The sequence below is a fragment of the Pipra filicauda genome, unplaced genomic scaffold (assembly GCF_003945595.2).
Source record: "Pipra filicauda isolate LSUMZ 115617 unplaced genomic scaffold, ASM394559v2 scaffold159_size1710840_pilon, whole genome shotgun sequence".
Taxonomy (NCBI): domain Eukaryota; kingdom Metazoa; phylum Chordata; class Aves; order Passeriformes; family Pipridae; genus Pipra; species Pipra filicauda.
Window position 1 is genome coordinate 1,142,909 of NW_024104095.1, and position 15,541 is coordinate 1,158,449.

At 45.5% G+C, this 15,541-nt stretch overlaps 1 protein-coding gene across 1 annotated transcript in view; it reads left to right on the top strand.

Annotated features, from left to right (window-relative positions):
- LOC113990068 (hepatocyte nuclear factor 4-beta-like) overlaps window positions 1-13,758 on the top strand; it is a 29,181-nt gene extending 15,423 nt beyond the window's left edge. Inside the window, exons 5-11 of the mRNA XM_027725147.2 lie at window positions 4,456-4,562; window positions 6,046-6,201; window positions 6,766-6,853; window positions 7,666-7,818; window positions 9,647-9,883; window positions 10,727-10,840; window positions 11,851-13,758. Coding sequence (XP_027580948.1) covers window positions 4,456-4,562; window positions 6,046-6,201; window positions 6,766-6,853; window positions 7,666-7,818; window positions 9,647-9,883; window positions 10,727-10,840; window positions 11,851-11,987 — 992 coding nt within the window. The 3' untranslated portion in view covers window positions 11,988-13,758. The remainder of the gene's footprint in view (window positions 1-4,455; window positions 4,563-6,045; window positions 6,202-6,765; window positions 6,854-7,665; window positions 7,819-9,646; window positions 9,884-10,726; window positions 10,841-11,850) is intronic.
- The last annotated feature ends 1,783 nt before the right edge of the window (window positions 13,759-15,541 follow it).

Consider the following 15,541-nt stretch of genomic DNA (forward strand, 5'->3'; position numbering starts at 1 on the left):
GGGGGATTTTCTGGCTGTTCTCCCTGGTTTTCTCTCTTTGCACGGAAGGTTTGATTTCCATTGTCTTGCTCAATGCTACGGGACAGGTTTGTGGTCACTACACCACCAGTGTCTGAGGGGAACACCAGGTACTTAAACACACAAAGGAAACAGCAGGATACTATTTTTAGCATCTCACTGAGATCATGTTTGACCTTGAATCAATTAGCAGGATGTGATTTCTCAAGTGAGCCAGGTCATCTCCTCACATGGAGCTGAGTGAAAACCTGGAAGCCATTTGAAATGCCAGCACTGCACTGTCAGGATTCAGTTTGCTGATGGAAAAAAAAAAGAGGGGTTAATATTTAACCCTTCATCCCCTTCAAAGTAATTTATGAATGTGCATGAACTCCTTTAGTTTCATGCAGAAGTAAAAAGAATTATCGTATCACTTACTGCCACAACACAGTGGAAGGGTATGTGGCTATTTTTTATTTATTTTTGTGAAATTGGACAGGTTTATAGGACAGTTTTATTAGTGTTTTGAAGGACCTCTGTCTTGTTTCATACCTTTTGTTTACACATCTCTTCTGCCAGCTTTCAGAAACTGGGACTGCAGTTTATTGCAAAGAAGGATGGAAAAGATAAAGGATCTTCTCCACCTGCATTAGTCATAAATCACCCCAAAACCCATGAAAGGATTAAATGTGTTTGTACCACTGGGATTGATTTGCGAATAAAACATACCACACCTACAAAATCTGAGGCAGCTTGGGGAAAAAAGATTATTTGTGGATATAAATTAATCAGGCAGCAGGAGGAGTAAATCTGTTGGTGGAGACAGAAACACTGTGAGCACCAATGAATGCCAGCACTGCACAGGGCACTCGCACCTCCCTCCTCCTGCTCTCTCCCTATGCCATTTATTAATACATTCCCAACTCCCCCAGCATTAAATGAGGATGTTTTTAGTGGAATAATAATGGAAACACTAATTCCCATATAGACAGGGCTTTAACCTCCACAGCTGCCGTGGAAAGTTACTGGTTTGCTGCTCTCCCCTTCCAGCCAGTGCCTGTGCCCGTATTTATTGGACTCCCTGGAGGTTCCTCATCCCAGGCTCTGGGATGGCAAAGCAGCAAGGACACATTGTTTGGGGCACAGGGGGTTGTTGCAATGCCACAAACACGCCGCTGTTTGCTCAGAGCCGCCCGCGTGTCCCACAGCCGGTCCCGAATCCTTCATGTGCTCCTGGCAGGAGGGTCCAGCCTTGCTCTGAACAACAAACCCCCTCCGAGGGCTCCTCTACGTCACAGGGAGAATATGTTTGTTTTCCCATCTCCTTCCCACAGTCAGGATGTGCTGTAGCAATGACAATTCCCTGGAGGGAGACATGGGCATCATCTCACCCTCTCTTCCCTTCCCAAGGGGAAAGCCCGGCTTGGGGCCACACTGTCCCTGCCCAGATCATGGTGGGGACTTACAACCACTGACGTCCCCTTTAGTGGGGCTGCAGTGGCCCTTCACAGTGTTTATTTGCTTTGGGAATGTGCAGAGGACAAGATTAGGGGGAAACAAAAACCGAGGAGCAAAGCTTTTGCCAGAAACATACTGGAAACGGCAGCCCCTGGGAGTCAGTCAGTCAGCACTAGAGTTTTAGTCTTTCCTGCAAGTTTGCCGAGTTTTACTGATGCAAAGCCAAGATCACACCTGAGCCCAGCACCCCCAGGGCCAGCACGTCCCTTGAGCCTTCCCACTGCCTCACCACAAGTGACCTATCCCTTCCTTTTTACAAATACAATAAATATAGCAATATAATTACCACACAGTAATAGATTAATTTTTGTGGCAGGTAAAACATTAACTCCCTCCCATTCGTATCTAATTCCATCACGTCTTGGGTACTTTCAGAGATAACACCCAAATCACCTTGAGAAAGTTGGTCTGTACCATCCACTTACGCTTGAAGATTGAGCTTATCAGAGCATGAGGGAAGCACTGAAATATGTGCCATAAAAAGATCTGGAAGAAAAACAGGCTGAGGCTTCTTAAAGGAGTCTGTCACTGGGGACCAGGTCTGCCTGGGTCTGTAGGGCTTATGTAAAATGACATGTGTAACTCAGTTGGAAAGGCAAAATTTGTACCTTTTCTTGAAAGTGGGCAAAAAGAGCCCCATTAGCCCCTGGGAGCTACATGGGGGAGCATCTGATATGAAACCAGGTGTAGAAGCTTGGGTGGGGACTTTCCAAAAAGTCAGTGATGACACAGGTTTGGTCAGGCTGAGTGCTGGGTGCTGCTGCCCATCTTCCTGGTGTCCCATTAGAAGCCATGAAGGGTTAATCCATTCCAAAGATTAATCATAGCTTGTGATTCCTATAACCACCCTCACCTTCAGGCTGGTGAGGGTCCTTGGCTGAACACCCCCATGCACAGGGAGGTGCTAAGGTGGGTTAGTTGAGCTTTCCGAGGGCTGTAGTTGTTTTTTTTCTCTAAATTGATGAGTAATTGTTTGTAAAGGCTCCAGGAATATGTCTGTGTGTTGTCTCTGTCAGAGATCAATGTACCCATCCAGCCCCTCACAGGCAAGGTTGATTCTGAGGTACAGAGTGGTTTTGGTGGCTGGAGCCCAGCAGACCCCCCCCAAGCACAGCCAGCTCCTGACTGACAGCAAGGCTGAGCCCCAAATCTTGGAAAATAAATACTCCTGCCGATAAGGGGAGATATTGATTTCTGTCACTGCTGCTTGTTTTCTGCCCTTTCACTTTGTTGGCCTTTCATCAGAGGCTGGTTAGGAAAACAGAGCAGCAGCTGGACATGAGCTGACAAAAACCCACCTTCTCCCTCCTTGGGCAAAACGGTGCCCACATTCCCCCTTTGCAAGAATTCCCAGGAATGAGTCCTGTGCAGAGTGATGCTCTAAAACAAGACCCAGCAGGGAGGCAAAGTCCCAAAAGAATGATGGCAACAAGATTTTTTTGACTCTGCAAAAAAGAAAAAAAAAAAAAAATCATTCCTGGAAAAATCTTCTCCAGTGGCCACTTTTGAGACAAAACCACAGTGTTTTACACCCAAGGGGTTAAAGCACAGAGTGAGTCGTGCTTTGACAGCTTTGTCTGAGTCACTCCTAAATAAAACCAAAGGAGTCTGGAATTGCTGGATGAAGGAGGAGGGATGTGTTGCACTATCACCACATGCTAAATCTTCTCGCTCCCTCTGCTTTAAGGACCTGACAACTGCCTTTCTGAGCTGTAGCAAGATGTCTGAGCTGCCAGGAAAACACCAAGTCTGTGTTCAAGCTCCTTTCCCCAACCCTGTGTGCTGCTGGACAGAGGCAACGGGTCTTAGGGGAGAAACCAACGCTGAAAACAGATTGGACTGTGCCTAAATTCTCCTTTTTTCTCTGCTGCTGTGTTATTTGATGGCTGCAGTGGAGGCGAGGCAGCTCTTGGAGCCCGTGTTGCAAAAATAAGCTGCTGAAGTGCAATCCATGCCTTATGTTCAGTGTGCAGGGCTGATGGAGAAGGGGCTGGATGGGCTTTGTGCTTCAGGGACAACGAAGGTTTAAAGGGTGGAATGGGTCTCAAAAATCAGTGTTTTTTTCAAATTCACTGTGGCATGGTCATAACTTTCTGTCTGCAAAGAGCTTGGGCTGGTGTTCACTCTGCTGTGGTCCTTATAATATGCCCAGGACCTGTGGTACCACTGTTATTAATAGTTTGGGACACTCTGAGCTGACTTCCAGCTCATTTTCCAGGGATTTGTAGAGGGTGGCAGCTGGGCTGGGAACAAACCCTGGCTTGGTCTGTTCCCCAGTGTTGCTGTCAGGGTTTCAGGCTCACTGGAATCAGCAGCATGAAGGGCAAGCCTGAGGAATGGTTTTGAGGGGGAATCAGTGAATTTAAGTTTCCTTTCTTTGGACCTTGCTTAATGAGTCACTTTTCCTGCTGCCCATGAGTGGTGGAGATGTCCCCTGGGACAACCACCTGTGATGCCTCAGGGGCAGGGGACATTTCAAAGCTGCTTTGAGGTGGGATTAGAGAGTGAGTTTTCCGGTGGTGCCGTAAGAGGAGCTGCAGCCTCAGGAGCATCCTGCTGCACTGGGAGCTCAGGGGAAGAGTCCTTAGTGCAGACATGGCAGAAAGGGTATCAAAGGCCAGGGCTCCAGCACTGTGGGTGCACTGCTAAGTGAAAAGGGTTCACACTAAATCCCTGAACTCCCCCTGAGCTGCATCAAACCCAGTGGGAGCAGCTGACATCCCACAGGTGTTGCTCTGACTCCCAGATGGCCTCATCTCCCTCTCGGGTTTGGTCTTCTCCCTCCCTCAGAGCCTGTTTAGTCTTATTCCAGCATCCAGCAAGAGTGGAGTGTCTTGCAGGTGCTAAAGCCTTGTCCACTCCTGTTTAGGCACCACAAGGAGCAGCAGCCATGGGCTGTGGGGGGAATTTTCTCACAACCACTGTTCACTCTCTTCCCAGCCGTGCAGAACGAGCGCGACAGGATCAGCATCCGCAGGAGCAGCTACGAGGACAACGGCTCCCTCTCCATCCACGTGCTCACCCAGGCTGAGGCCATGGCACAGCAGGTATGACATGTGGGGACAGCCCTCCAAACGTGGCCTTCAGCTATTCCAACCCACTAAACCATCCGGGTTTTCCACCTTTTGAGGTGGAATTTCTAATCCAATTTTTTGTTTTGCCGTGTGTGTTCAGCCTTTGCCATGGTTTGGCAGCATGTTCTTTATCATTAGGCATTCACTGTAAGAGAAAGGCAGTTAAAGAACAAAGGAACTTGTATTTTAAGTTGTTGAAGGAAAGGGTCTCTCTTTTTTTTAAAGTTTTACAATTCAGAAAGTGAAGTTGAACAGCTGCAGAGAAAAAAAGAATCCTCTTCATAGTCAAATGATTCTAAATTAAAAAGAAAAGAAAACAATCAAAAATCCTTATCAAGTTCTTTGGGAAAGAGAAAAGGAGGAAAAAGTCTAAGGAAAGCCAAAACAGCTAATGTTGCAGTTTTTACAATTACTCATATCCTATGACTGAGGAAAAGGTAATCCTGAGATTGAGGAAGCAAGGTAAAAATGAGCCAAAACTGGCCATGGATCTTCCTTCTGTCCTTGGATGACTCTTGCACAAACCCACAGGGAAGAAAATGCATTAGAGATACCCAAAAACAGACAGGAAAAATCCTTGGTGCGTTATCAGGGTAGGATACCCTGTTGCCTTTGAGGTATGAGGAACAAAGCTGAAATTCCAGGGCTTAGGGATGTTGCAGACCCTGGGTCCCCTATTCCCTTATCCTAAAATTTTTGCTGCACCCCTAAAAATTCCTGGCATTCACATGGAAGTTTATCCCTCCTTGCTGCCCACTCTGTCCTGCTCCAAACATAATGTTTCCCTCATGGTTGATTGTATCTTCTCTTATAACTTCTTTATCAGGGTAAGAATTTTAGGGTGGAAAAACAATGTGAATAAAATCACTGGGCTTCAGCTAATGCTGATTGCTTTTTCATTTCATGTTCCACCATGAATTTCACCCTGAGTGTCCTTTAAACTCTTATGCAAATACTCTTTTTCCACTGAAACATATGGTCCAGATGTTGTGTATTACATGCAGCAATGAGTCCATTTCCTTCTCAAAAATGCTGTTTTAACCCTCCCACCCCCAAGCAGCCCTTCAGAAATCAAAAAGGGTGTTTTGTGTCCCAGACAGTAAGTTGGAGGAGAAAGGCTGGATGCGTTTCATACATTTGGCTGGGTTAAGTGACTGATAGGAAGCTGAGCCCCGATGCTGCTAGGAATGGGAATGTTAATGAGATTTTGTCCTGAGCCAACCTGGAGAGCGGGAAGGGAGGCGGGGGAGGGAGGGGAGTGTGTTGGGACCGAGCACCACCTCGTGGAGGCTGCACCAGGGGCTGTGCTTGGATAGGACACGCTGCTGAGCAGATGGGTGTGAAACCACAACGGGAAACGACTTGTCCAGGGCCTCATGAGGATGAATTGCTGCTCTGGAGAGTGGGAAAGCAGCTTTGATCTGGTCCCAACGCAGCTGGGTTGTTCCTCTTCCAGTATTTATCCCTGAGCCCGGTGCACAGCACGGACATTGCCATGAAGAAGGTTGCAACCATCAATGATGTGTGTGAATCCATGAAACAGCAGCTTCTGGTGCTGGTGGAATGGGCAAAATACATCCCAGCGTTCTGTGAGCTCCCACTTGACGACCAGGTAAAATGCATAAACCTTTTCCCTGCAAACCCACTGCCTTTGATAGGAATTCCCAGCCTTGGATAGGAATTCCCAGCTGTACCTTTCAACAGGAGAATCTGACATTAACATACATTAACATATGCAGAGCGATAAACTAACAGGAGAGAAAGAGTAATAAAGGCCAAAGGATCAATTAAAAATAACTTGAGTAGCAAAGTCCCCTAAATATAATAGGGTTGGTCAGTCCAGTCTGCAAAAGGACCCAATCAAAGAAGACTGATTTTCCCTTTACTGGTACCTGGCAGTTGAATGTAAAAGCTGTTTATTTCCTAAGAACTCAACTAACTCAAATCCCTCTTTGCTCTTTTAGCTGAAAACAACTTCTTATTTAGTTTGCTGTGAATGTAGCACTTCTCAAATTGAACATATTCTGATATTTTCTAGCTCTTAATAGTACTTTATCTGTAGATCTGACATATCTAAGCAAACACCAAATTTGACTTAATTAAACAGCAACATCTCAGCACCCCTTTCCCTGCTTTTCAAATATAATATTATGTCTTTCTTCTATGCCCTCTCCAGGTTGCCTTGCTCAGAGCCCATGCAGGGGAGCACTTGCTCCTCGGGGTGGCCAAGCGGTCCATACCATACACTGATTTTCTGTTGTTAGGTAAGGTAGTGAAATCCACTCCTGCTTTTGTAATTCACTCCCCCAAGTCATTGCCAAGTATTCTGCCTACCTGAAATCCCCCTCCTGGGCGTGGTCTGCACACCCGGGATGAGACTCAGTGCTTGGGAAGTGTCTGGAGAAGCGTAAAAAGCAGCAAGAAAATTCAATGGGATTTTTATAAATCTTCCCTTACTGCTTTGAAATTTTGGATGAGAACCCCCTCAGTATTTAACTGGCATCTCAGACTGTGTTGCCTTATTTTTGTAACTGAAATTGCTAAGACAGAAGCAATGAGGTATTTGGATATCAGTCCTTAAAGACTTAGCAGAAAGGTCTATTAAAAATTATAGTGCACATAGGTATTGCCTTTTCATGCAGCTCTCTGTCACCAAAACCACGGGTGGGATTGTTCTTGGAAAAATGAGAATGTGACCTTGAAAGCCACACACTAAAGACAAGAAGGAGGGATATATTTGTTTAAAAAAAACCCACACCAAAAATAAAGATGCAACACTGCTTACAAACAGGTGCTCTATATAAGAGAGGATAAAGCAGAGCAGAACGTGGAGCAGGCTTTGTGTGCAGTGTGGATGTGCACTGACATGTGCAAATGAGATAATTAAGGACCAAAGAATGAGATCCATGGCTTGCTTCTCAATTGGGGATCAGATCAGGAAGCTGCAGACTGGAAATCTGCTGCAAATGGGCACCTGGACTAGCTGGCAAACAGGCCTTGGGGTAACTGCAGGCTGAGACCGTGTCTGCAGAGCTAGAGCCGACATCTAATGGTGAGTTTTTTCTTGTCTCCCCAGGGAATGATTTCATCATCCCAATGCACTGCCCAGAACTGGAAATCGCTCGTGTGGCCACCAGAATCCTGGACGAGCTGGTGAAGCCCTTGCGGGACATCCAGATCGATGACAACGAGTACGCCTGCCTGAAAGCCATCATCTTCTTTGATCCAGGTGAGCTTCCTCCTGACTGCCAAGATGGGCTTGGAGAGGAGTTGAGGGCCTTCCAATAACCAGGAAAACCCCTTGGCAGCAGCTCTGCATTTCACCCTGCCTGTGCTGTAACAGCCAGTGCTCGGCAGTGCAGTCAGAAGTGACCTATTCCTGAGTGTTTTGCTGTTCAGCAAATTAGAACTCCAGCCAGGCTAATGTGCAAGACTGCAGGCCCTGGAGCAGTTTGGCTGCTTCACTAGCTTGGCTTTGGGAAAGCCCATCAGCCTGAAATGCAGGAGATGACTATTAAGGACATATATGCCTGTAGTGAATTATGTATAAGCAAAGTGAGTCAGCAGAGCAGCAGTGGAGCTCTGTCAGGGTCCAGAAAGCACCATTAAAAACCACAGAGAGCTGGGCTGGTCAGGGCACCCAGAAATATCAGGAATCTGCTAATGGATGTTGCTGGCAGCCAGCACTGGCCCAGGGCAGGGCTGATCCACACAGGACAGAGAACAGGGAAACACAGAGGCAAACAACAGCTTGTTTTGAAGCTTTGCTCATTCCAGAGGCCTGGGGGTTCTGTCTCAGCCCAGGCTCTCCCCAGGCACTGCTGCTTCTACAGCACACAACCTCTGCTTGCTACAGCACTGGGGTCCCTTCAGTGTGCATTGCCCTGGAGCTCAGAGAAGAGATAGGGGAACAACCCCAAGCCCAGAACAATGCCCTTTTATCCTTGGCATCTATTAGCATGGAGAAATTAGAGTATCTTCCAGTAATTATTGTTTTCTGCTGCGTTTGCTGATTCAAAACCAAGATCCAGGAGTTTTAGAAACACCACAAACTTCAGCTCTCCAAAGAGTGAACAGAGGGAGGGTGATATTAGCAAATTGAGTTTGACAAATCACCTTCTCAGCTGATCAGTGTCTCTGTGCAGCTTAAGATCAATGTGACAGTGAGGAGCTGAGATTTCAGCTGAAAGGAAAGCTGAAAGGAGCTTCTGTGAAGCTCTACAGAAGTGAAGTTCATTCATGCTAACAAGCAGGCACGTCCTCAGAGCTGCATGCTGACATACAGTCATTTGTTAACCACTTTATCTCATCTCTTGGCACTATGATCCCTAAAACGTGGTGCCTGTGGTTTCTTTGTAGACAGTGAAGAAAATGGTGCAGTGATCAGAAATTTCAGTTTTAGATACCAGCAGAGACAGCAGTGGAAAGCTGTAAATCCCAGCACTTCATCCTTACCCAAAGTCACATTTACTTGCTTGAGCAAAGCTGGACCAGTGACCCATGAAAAATAGGATTGACCACAGGTCAAAGACAGGAGAGCGAGACAAGAACCTGTTGCTGCATGAGGTGTAATTACAACATATACAGGCACTAAAACCATGGATTTAGTGGTAGTAGTTGGAACTCAAAGTTTTCAGGGGAAAATTTGGGGCCCCCAAAAAATTTAACTTCGTATCATTTTTCCCTCTTGTCAGTTGTTTGGTTGGAAGAATAATTATGATTTAACTTCTGAATCTTTCCTCTTTACTAATGGCAGTAGGCAGACATGTCCACTTCAATCAAGCTTCTATTTTCTTACTGTTACCCTTCAAAGTCTCCTCAAATTATCGTGTCTCCTCAAATTATTGTTTCCCCTCAAATTACTGTTTCCCCTAAAATTCCCCTTACTGCTTCCCTATTCCACGTGAGATATCCCAAGGCTAATCTATCACCTTATCTTGGACTCTGTCAGAGGATCACTTGCATCTCATCCTTTTCCCTCTGCAGAGCCTGACTGACAGGGCAACGCTTCTCTGGTTACACAGGCCAGCAATTAACTTCCTTTTCCCCCTCCCCAGACTGCAAAGGCCTGAGTGAGCCTGGGAAGGTGAAGAACATGCGTTTCCAGGTGCAGGTGAACCTCGAGGATTATATCAACGACCGCCAGTACGACTCCCGGGGCCGCTTCAGCGACATCCTGCTCCTGCTGCCCCCCCTGCAGAGCATCACCTGGCAGATGATAGAGCAGGTCCAGTTCATGAAACTCTTTGGAGTGGCCAGGATCGACAGTCTGCTGCAGGAGATGCTGCTGGGAGGTACGAACACTGCTGAGGAAGGACACCAAAGCTGGATTATCTCAAAGCTTTTGTTTACAGGGCTTCGTGCCTGGGCTTGTGTCTTCTGGAGGATGTGGGGTAGGGAGAACAGGGATGGTTTTAAACTAAGAGTAGGCTTAGATTTGAAATTAGGAATAAATTACTGTGAGGGTGGTGAGGCCCTGGCACAGGTTGCCCAGAGAAGCTGTGGCTGCCCCATCCCTGGAAGTGTCCAAGGCCAGGTTGGGTTGGGCCCTGAGCAACCTGATCTAGTGCCCATGGCAGGGGGTTGAAACTAGATGATCTTTAAGGGCTTTCCAACCCAAACCATTCTATGACTCCATGAACTGTGGCTTGAAAATGGGTCTCTCTTACTCCAGTCCAATCCCAGAGCCCTTACTTTCCAGTCTAGCTCTAAAAATCTGAAAAGTTTTATAGCAAAGGGTACTCTCTGTGGTGTGTTCCCAGTGGGGCACTTGACTTTTAGGCCTTCTACCAAACTGAGGCAGTTTGCAAGAAGACAACACACTTTTTGTTAGCAACATGCAGAAGTTATAACTATATGGGGAACCCTGATAAGAGCAGCAATTGGGACACACACACAGACAGAAGAACAATGTGGCTGGATATTAGTTGAAAGCCCAGACATCCCAGGAGGTTGTTCCTAGACAGTGAGAGGCTGAGAGCAAAGAGGGCAGCAGAGCAGGAAGGAAGCAAAGATGAGCCATTAACCTTCACCCACAGAGGTCTTCCACATCCTCTCAATAAAGAAGATTTAGCCCAGAGCATCTGGTTTCTTAGTAACTATGCAAAGAATGATGTCTTTTCCCACTTCCTCTACAGGAACCACCGTTGATGTCCAGTACCAGTCAGGACCTCCCAACCTCAACCTGGAACCGCTGCCAGGACATGTCCTCCAAAGCAACATGAACTCTGTGATTCACACAGCTCCAGACCGTAGGTGTCCATCTTCACATTGTCAGCATAACGAAGGGGCTGGGCAGGAGAAACAGTTAAGGAACAGATGTTTATTTATATGAGAAAAAGTTCACGCCCTTCTGGCTGACTCCTTTACGTGCTTCCAAAGAGAAACTGGGATTTTCACATGGCAGCACGATCCGGAGAGGTTTTGAGATGTTACTAAAACATCACAAGGTAGAAAAAAAAAAAAAAAAGAAATCAAGATTGGGGACAGTGTGTTTCTATGGTCGTGGGCAGCACTGGGAAATGCCACAAAACAGGACACATAGTTATTAGTGGCAGGAGTTCCCTGTGTAAAGCTGGTTGTTGTCAAACTGAATACAAGACTATCTTCAACCACCCTGGGCACTGCTGCCAGGCCATGGCTATTGGTTAAGGCATTTGTCCACTGTAGGACCATGCTGTTAAAAAAAGAAAGTAGAACAGCAATTGTAATTTAACAACTGCTGTCATGTAATCACAATGTCTTGCACACAGTCTCCTTCTGCCAGTTACAATCATATACCTCTTGTAGTGTATTTTTGTTTCTTATAGGGTATTTTTGTTTCTTGTTTCTTGTAGTGTATTTTGTTTCTCTGCCATATAAATGTTGACATCATGTATTTTAGGTTGTGTTTATTTAGGGTTTTTTAAGCCACCTTACAGCCCAGGTTAGGGAGATGCTGTGTTCTGGAAATGCTGTACAGTGGCCTGCAGGTTGAGCTCTCTTCTGAGGAGAGGAAGGATTGAAAAGCAGTTGCAGGCATCTCCCAGGTGCAAAATACTGAGAAGAGTTGGCACGTGCTTATCAGCCCACTCTGTGCCTCCTCACAAACCAGGAAGGAAGAATATGCCAGAACATGCCTGAATTTGGGATGGATCCCCCTGCCCCATACCCCAAACTCCTGCTCCTTGGTTCACAGTATGGTTTGCTGACACCATTTGGGCTCTGCTCTACTGAACAGCATCCAAGTCCACATTAATTCTGTTTTTTTTCTCTCCCACAGCATCTCCTGAAACATCCCTTCCATCTCCTTCTACAAGCACAGGCAGTGAAGACTATAAACTAGGTCCTAGCGCAGGACCCAGCGCCGTAGCACAGCTCTTGCCTCAGACAGTGATGCCCAAGCAGGAGATTTTATAGGGAGAGGTGGAAGGAGAAGCTGGGAGCAATGTGGAAACCATGCTGACAGTGAAACGGGCCCTTTCTCTTTGCAGAGGCAAAGCACAGCACCCCCCTGCCCGCAGCCGGACCCGTCGCTCACACCCTGTCCCGGCCGTGACTCAAGCACCAGGTCCCAGCCTGCAGCAGCATCCTCACCTTGGGGACTCCCACCACCTTTGCACAAGGGATTGGGGTTCATGCTCTCCCCAGCAGGACCAAGAGTGCAAGCTCTTCGGAGCAGGGCTTCCGATTGCGTTTGTTATCGCCTTGCTTGGTGCGATCACGACCCTTTTAAAGCCTTCAGCCACTTTCTTCATCCAAACAAGTGCCTTGCACAGCTCCTGGTAATCACTAACATGTACAGCGTGTCCTGAATTGGTATGGAAAGGTCTATTCCCATCAAAAATTTAATTACACTCCCTTCTCCTGCTGCATGTTAAGCTTTAGGAATATCTTCATAACCTTTACCAGGCCAAACGTTTCTTATTCCACACAGAGGTGCCTTGTTCCACACAGGCCAGCCAACATTTAGTGCTGGTTAGTTATTATTTATGATCAGGAATGCCAACATTTTGTCATTTTCCATCATTCCCAGTATATGTGGAGCCCAGTTGTAAGTCATTTGATGGATCTTCTATTTTGTGAGCACTTCTAACACAGCTCCAAGAGGGCAGCAAGGATCTCTGCCCCACTCCGTGGCTGCTGGTCTGGGAAACCCTCAGCTCAAGGAACTGTTGACTTACCCAATCCCTGCTTTGTGCAACACACATAACAAAAAATGCCCCAAAACACATTTTCCCAGTACACAGATATGATTTTGCTGTAGTTTCCTGCTTCTTTGTAGTATCTGCAACCTAAACTTCAGAGCTCAAAATTAGCCAAAAAAGGAAGAGGTAGATCTTCTGTGAACCACTTAGAAAAAACTGTTTGTATTTAAAACATTAGGTGTTTCTGCACTTAATGTAAAACTTAATCAGTGGTAGGTGGCCAACCATTAACCATGTTACAACTGGTTAAATAAGCCCAACCATGACTGTACAGCCTCAAGTGTTCCTAAAGCCTGGTATTTGTGTTGTGGAGTGGATTTCAATGAATGGGACTTCATTAGAAAGCAGAGTATCAGAGCTCTACAAAACTTACGCTCATTTGTACAATGACCTCTGTCAGACAGCTCTGGAGGGAGCAGGAGTGGCCACACTGAACATTAGGACATGATGGAAAACTCTTAGTGCTGTCCCATTGGATAAAATCCCAACCCACGCATGGCCTTGTTCACGGCAAAACTGAGATGATGGTGCCCAGTGGTGGCTTTTTGAAGCACTTGGAGCTCCTTGAGGGAAGAACACCATGGAAATGGGATCTTATCAATTCAAAGAGAACTTGAGAGGAGCATCTGAACTTCCACTAGAAGTGGAACACTCAGTATTCATTCCTTGGGGAGATATTTAGTGTTGCCATTCTACAGCACCAGAGAGATCTGAAAACCATCAAAGACTGGGTTGAATTTCACCTGGATCACAATGTTTTATTTTTCTCCTGCCTGTGATGAATTTGATCTGACATTATATGCTGATAACTTCCATTTGAAACAGCTCTGTCTGGAAAGCAGGTTCCCCTGGAAGCATTCCTGCTGCATGACAGATGCAACTGCACCGAGCCAACATTGCTCCCAGTTCCTCCAGCAGGTCGATTACATTCCTTTTCAAGACATTAAATGTACATTTATACTCGTTAATGGTAAGAAAATAAATCTAGGGGGGAAATAAATTCCATATTCTCATATTTCATATGGACAGTTTGCCTTTTGTCTTTCATTCAAAACCCTTCCCGAGGTTCTCCACTGATTTCTCCAATGCAAATAGCTTTGGGAATTATTTTTCATAAAAAAGAATCATCTATGGCTTCAAAGCCCAGCTTTCACTGAGACTGATGGAATTAACAATCTAAGATATTATAGAAGAAAATAAAGTTGTCCAGGAACCAGTGGATATCAGATTCAGCCCCCACTGTTCAGCTGGTTGCAGCAAGAATAATTTACTCCATTAAGGCCCAAAATAGATTCACAGCAAAAACCCCTTTCTGGCTTCTCTATGTCAAACCCCACTCTAAATCAAACCAATGTTCTTATGCAAACATACCTTGGAAGTGACTATTTCATTAGATTTATTAGAATCATGATTTTGTTCACAAAGGGGGTTCCAAGCCATTATTTAAGAATATTCCAGTGGCTGGGCAAGATGCCACTGCTTATGAGAATGGTGCATGTCAGGTCTTACCTATTTCTACGTTATCTGTTTCCTTAGCAATTATACTATTGGGCTTCATTAACAATGAATTTAGATCTTACATTAATACTGTAGTGTAAGATAAAGTTAAAGAGAAATTGCAGCAATATTTTGGAGGTGCAAAGTTTCGCTTATGTTATTAAGACACTAAGCCTGTGATTGCTTTGATGCCTCTTGGCTGTTTCCCAGAGCTCTAATTGGGTATGACAAGAGGGATGTGCTTTACAGTAGCACATGTGCTACTAGAACACAGTTGGGAAAGGCTAACATAAATTAAGACATTCAGAACACACACTCACAGAAAAAAAAAGAGTGAAAGAAGCAAAATAAAAAATTAATCTCATCAATGAAGAAGCACCAACTCACATTAAAGCACAAAGTACATCACATGAACTGACCTGTAACTCTGTTCAGAAGAGTAACACTTAAAAAAATATACAGAACCAGTGCTGGTGCACTTTGTTTTAGTGTTATTAACATATTCCATCATCATTTTACAGTCCAGTTTCTGTATTTCAAAACCCCTTAAGCCACTTTCCTTCTCCAGTAGCATTAAATACATTCACAGATGACCGTGGTACCAACAGAAAGAAGTGAGAACAATTGTAGAAACACAACGTTTGCACACAGAAGGGCACAAAATAGCCCATAAATGAATTGCTGCTTGCCCAGGGTTCAGGAAACAATATTGATGTTACTACTGGAAATTAAACAAGAAAATAAAAAGGAGATAAATTGGCAGGATCCATCTGCAGAGACGTCTGTTCCCTTTGGAGAGTAAACAAGCTCTTCCCTAAAATATATGTAAACACAGCCCAGCCCGACTGTTGTGGCACACAAACATCATCAAATCATTAACCTGCTTATAAACACAAGCAGCACTGGCACAAAGTCTGTATTCGTGTCTTTGGAGCTATTTTCTCCATAGAAACAGCAGTGTAGAAAAGTGTGATATCAGACCCAGAAAACACATCCCAGGATTTTTTAGAATTACAGCAAATGGGAAATAAACTGTTTCCAGTCTCTCCATCCTTCACTGTTGGAAACCTTGTTCCTCTCACCCTTATGGGGTGGACACTTGTGAGCTGCTCCCTCTCTAACCTGCACCTGAAGCTGCAGAACCAGTGGAAAAAGCCAAGACTTGCACAGAGAAACTGGGGAATCCAAACCTGTATTTTACACAAATACCTTGGAAGTGCAAAGCCTGAAATACCACGCTAAGTTTTCCCATGTTTTCCCACTCTCCTC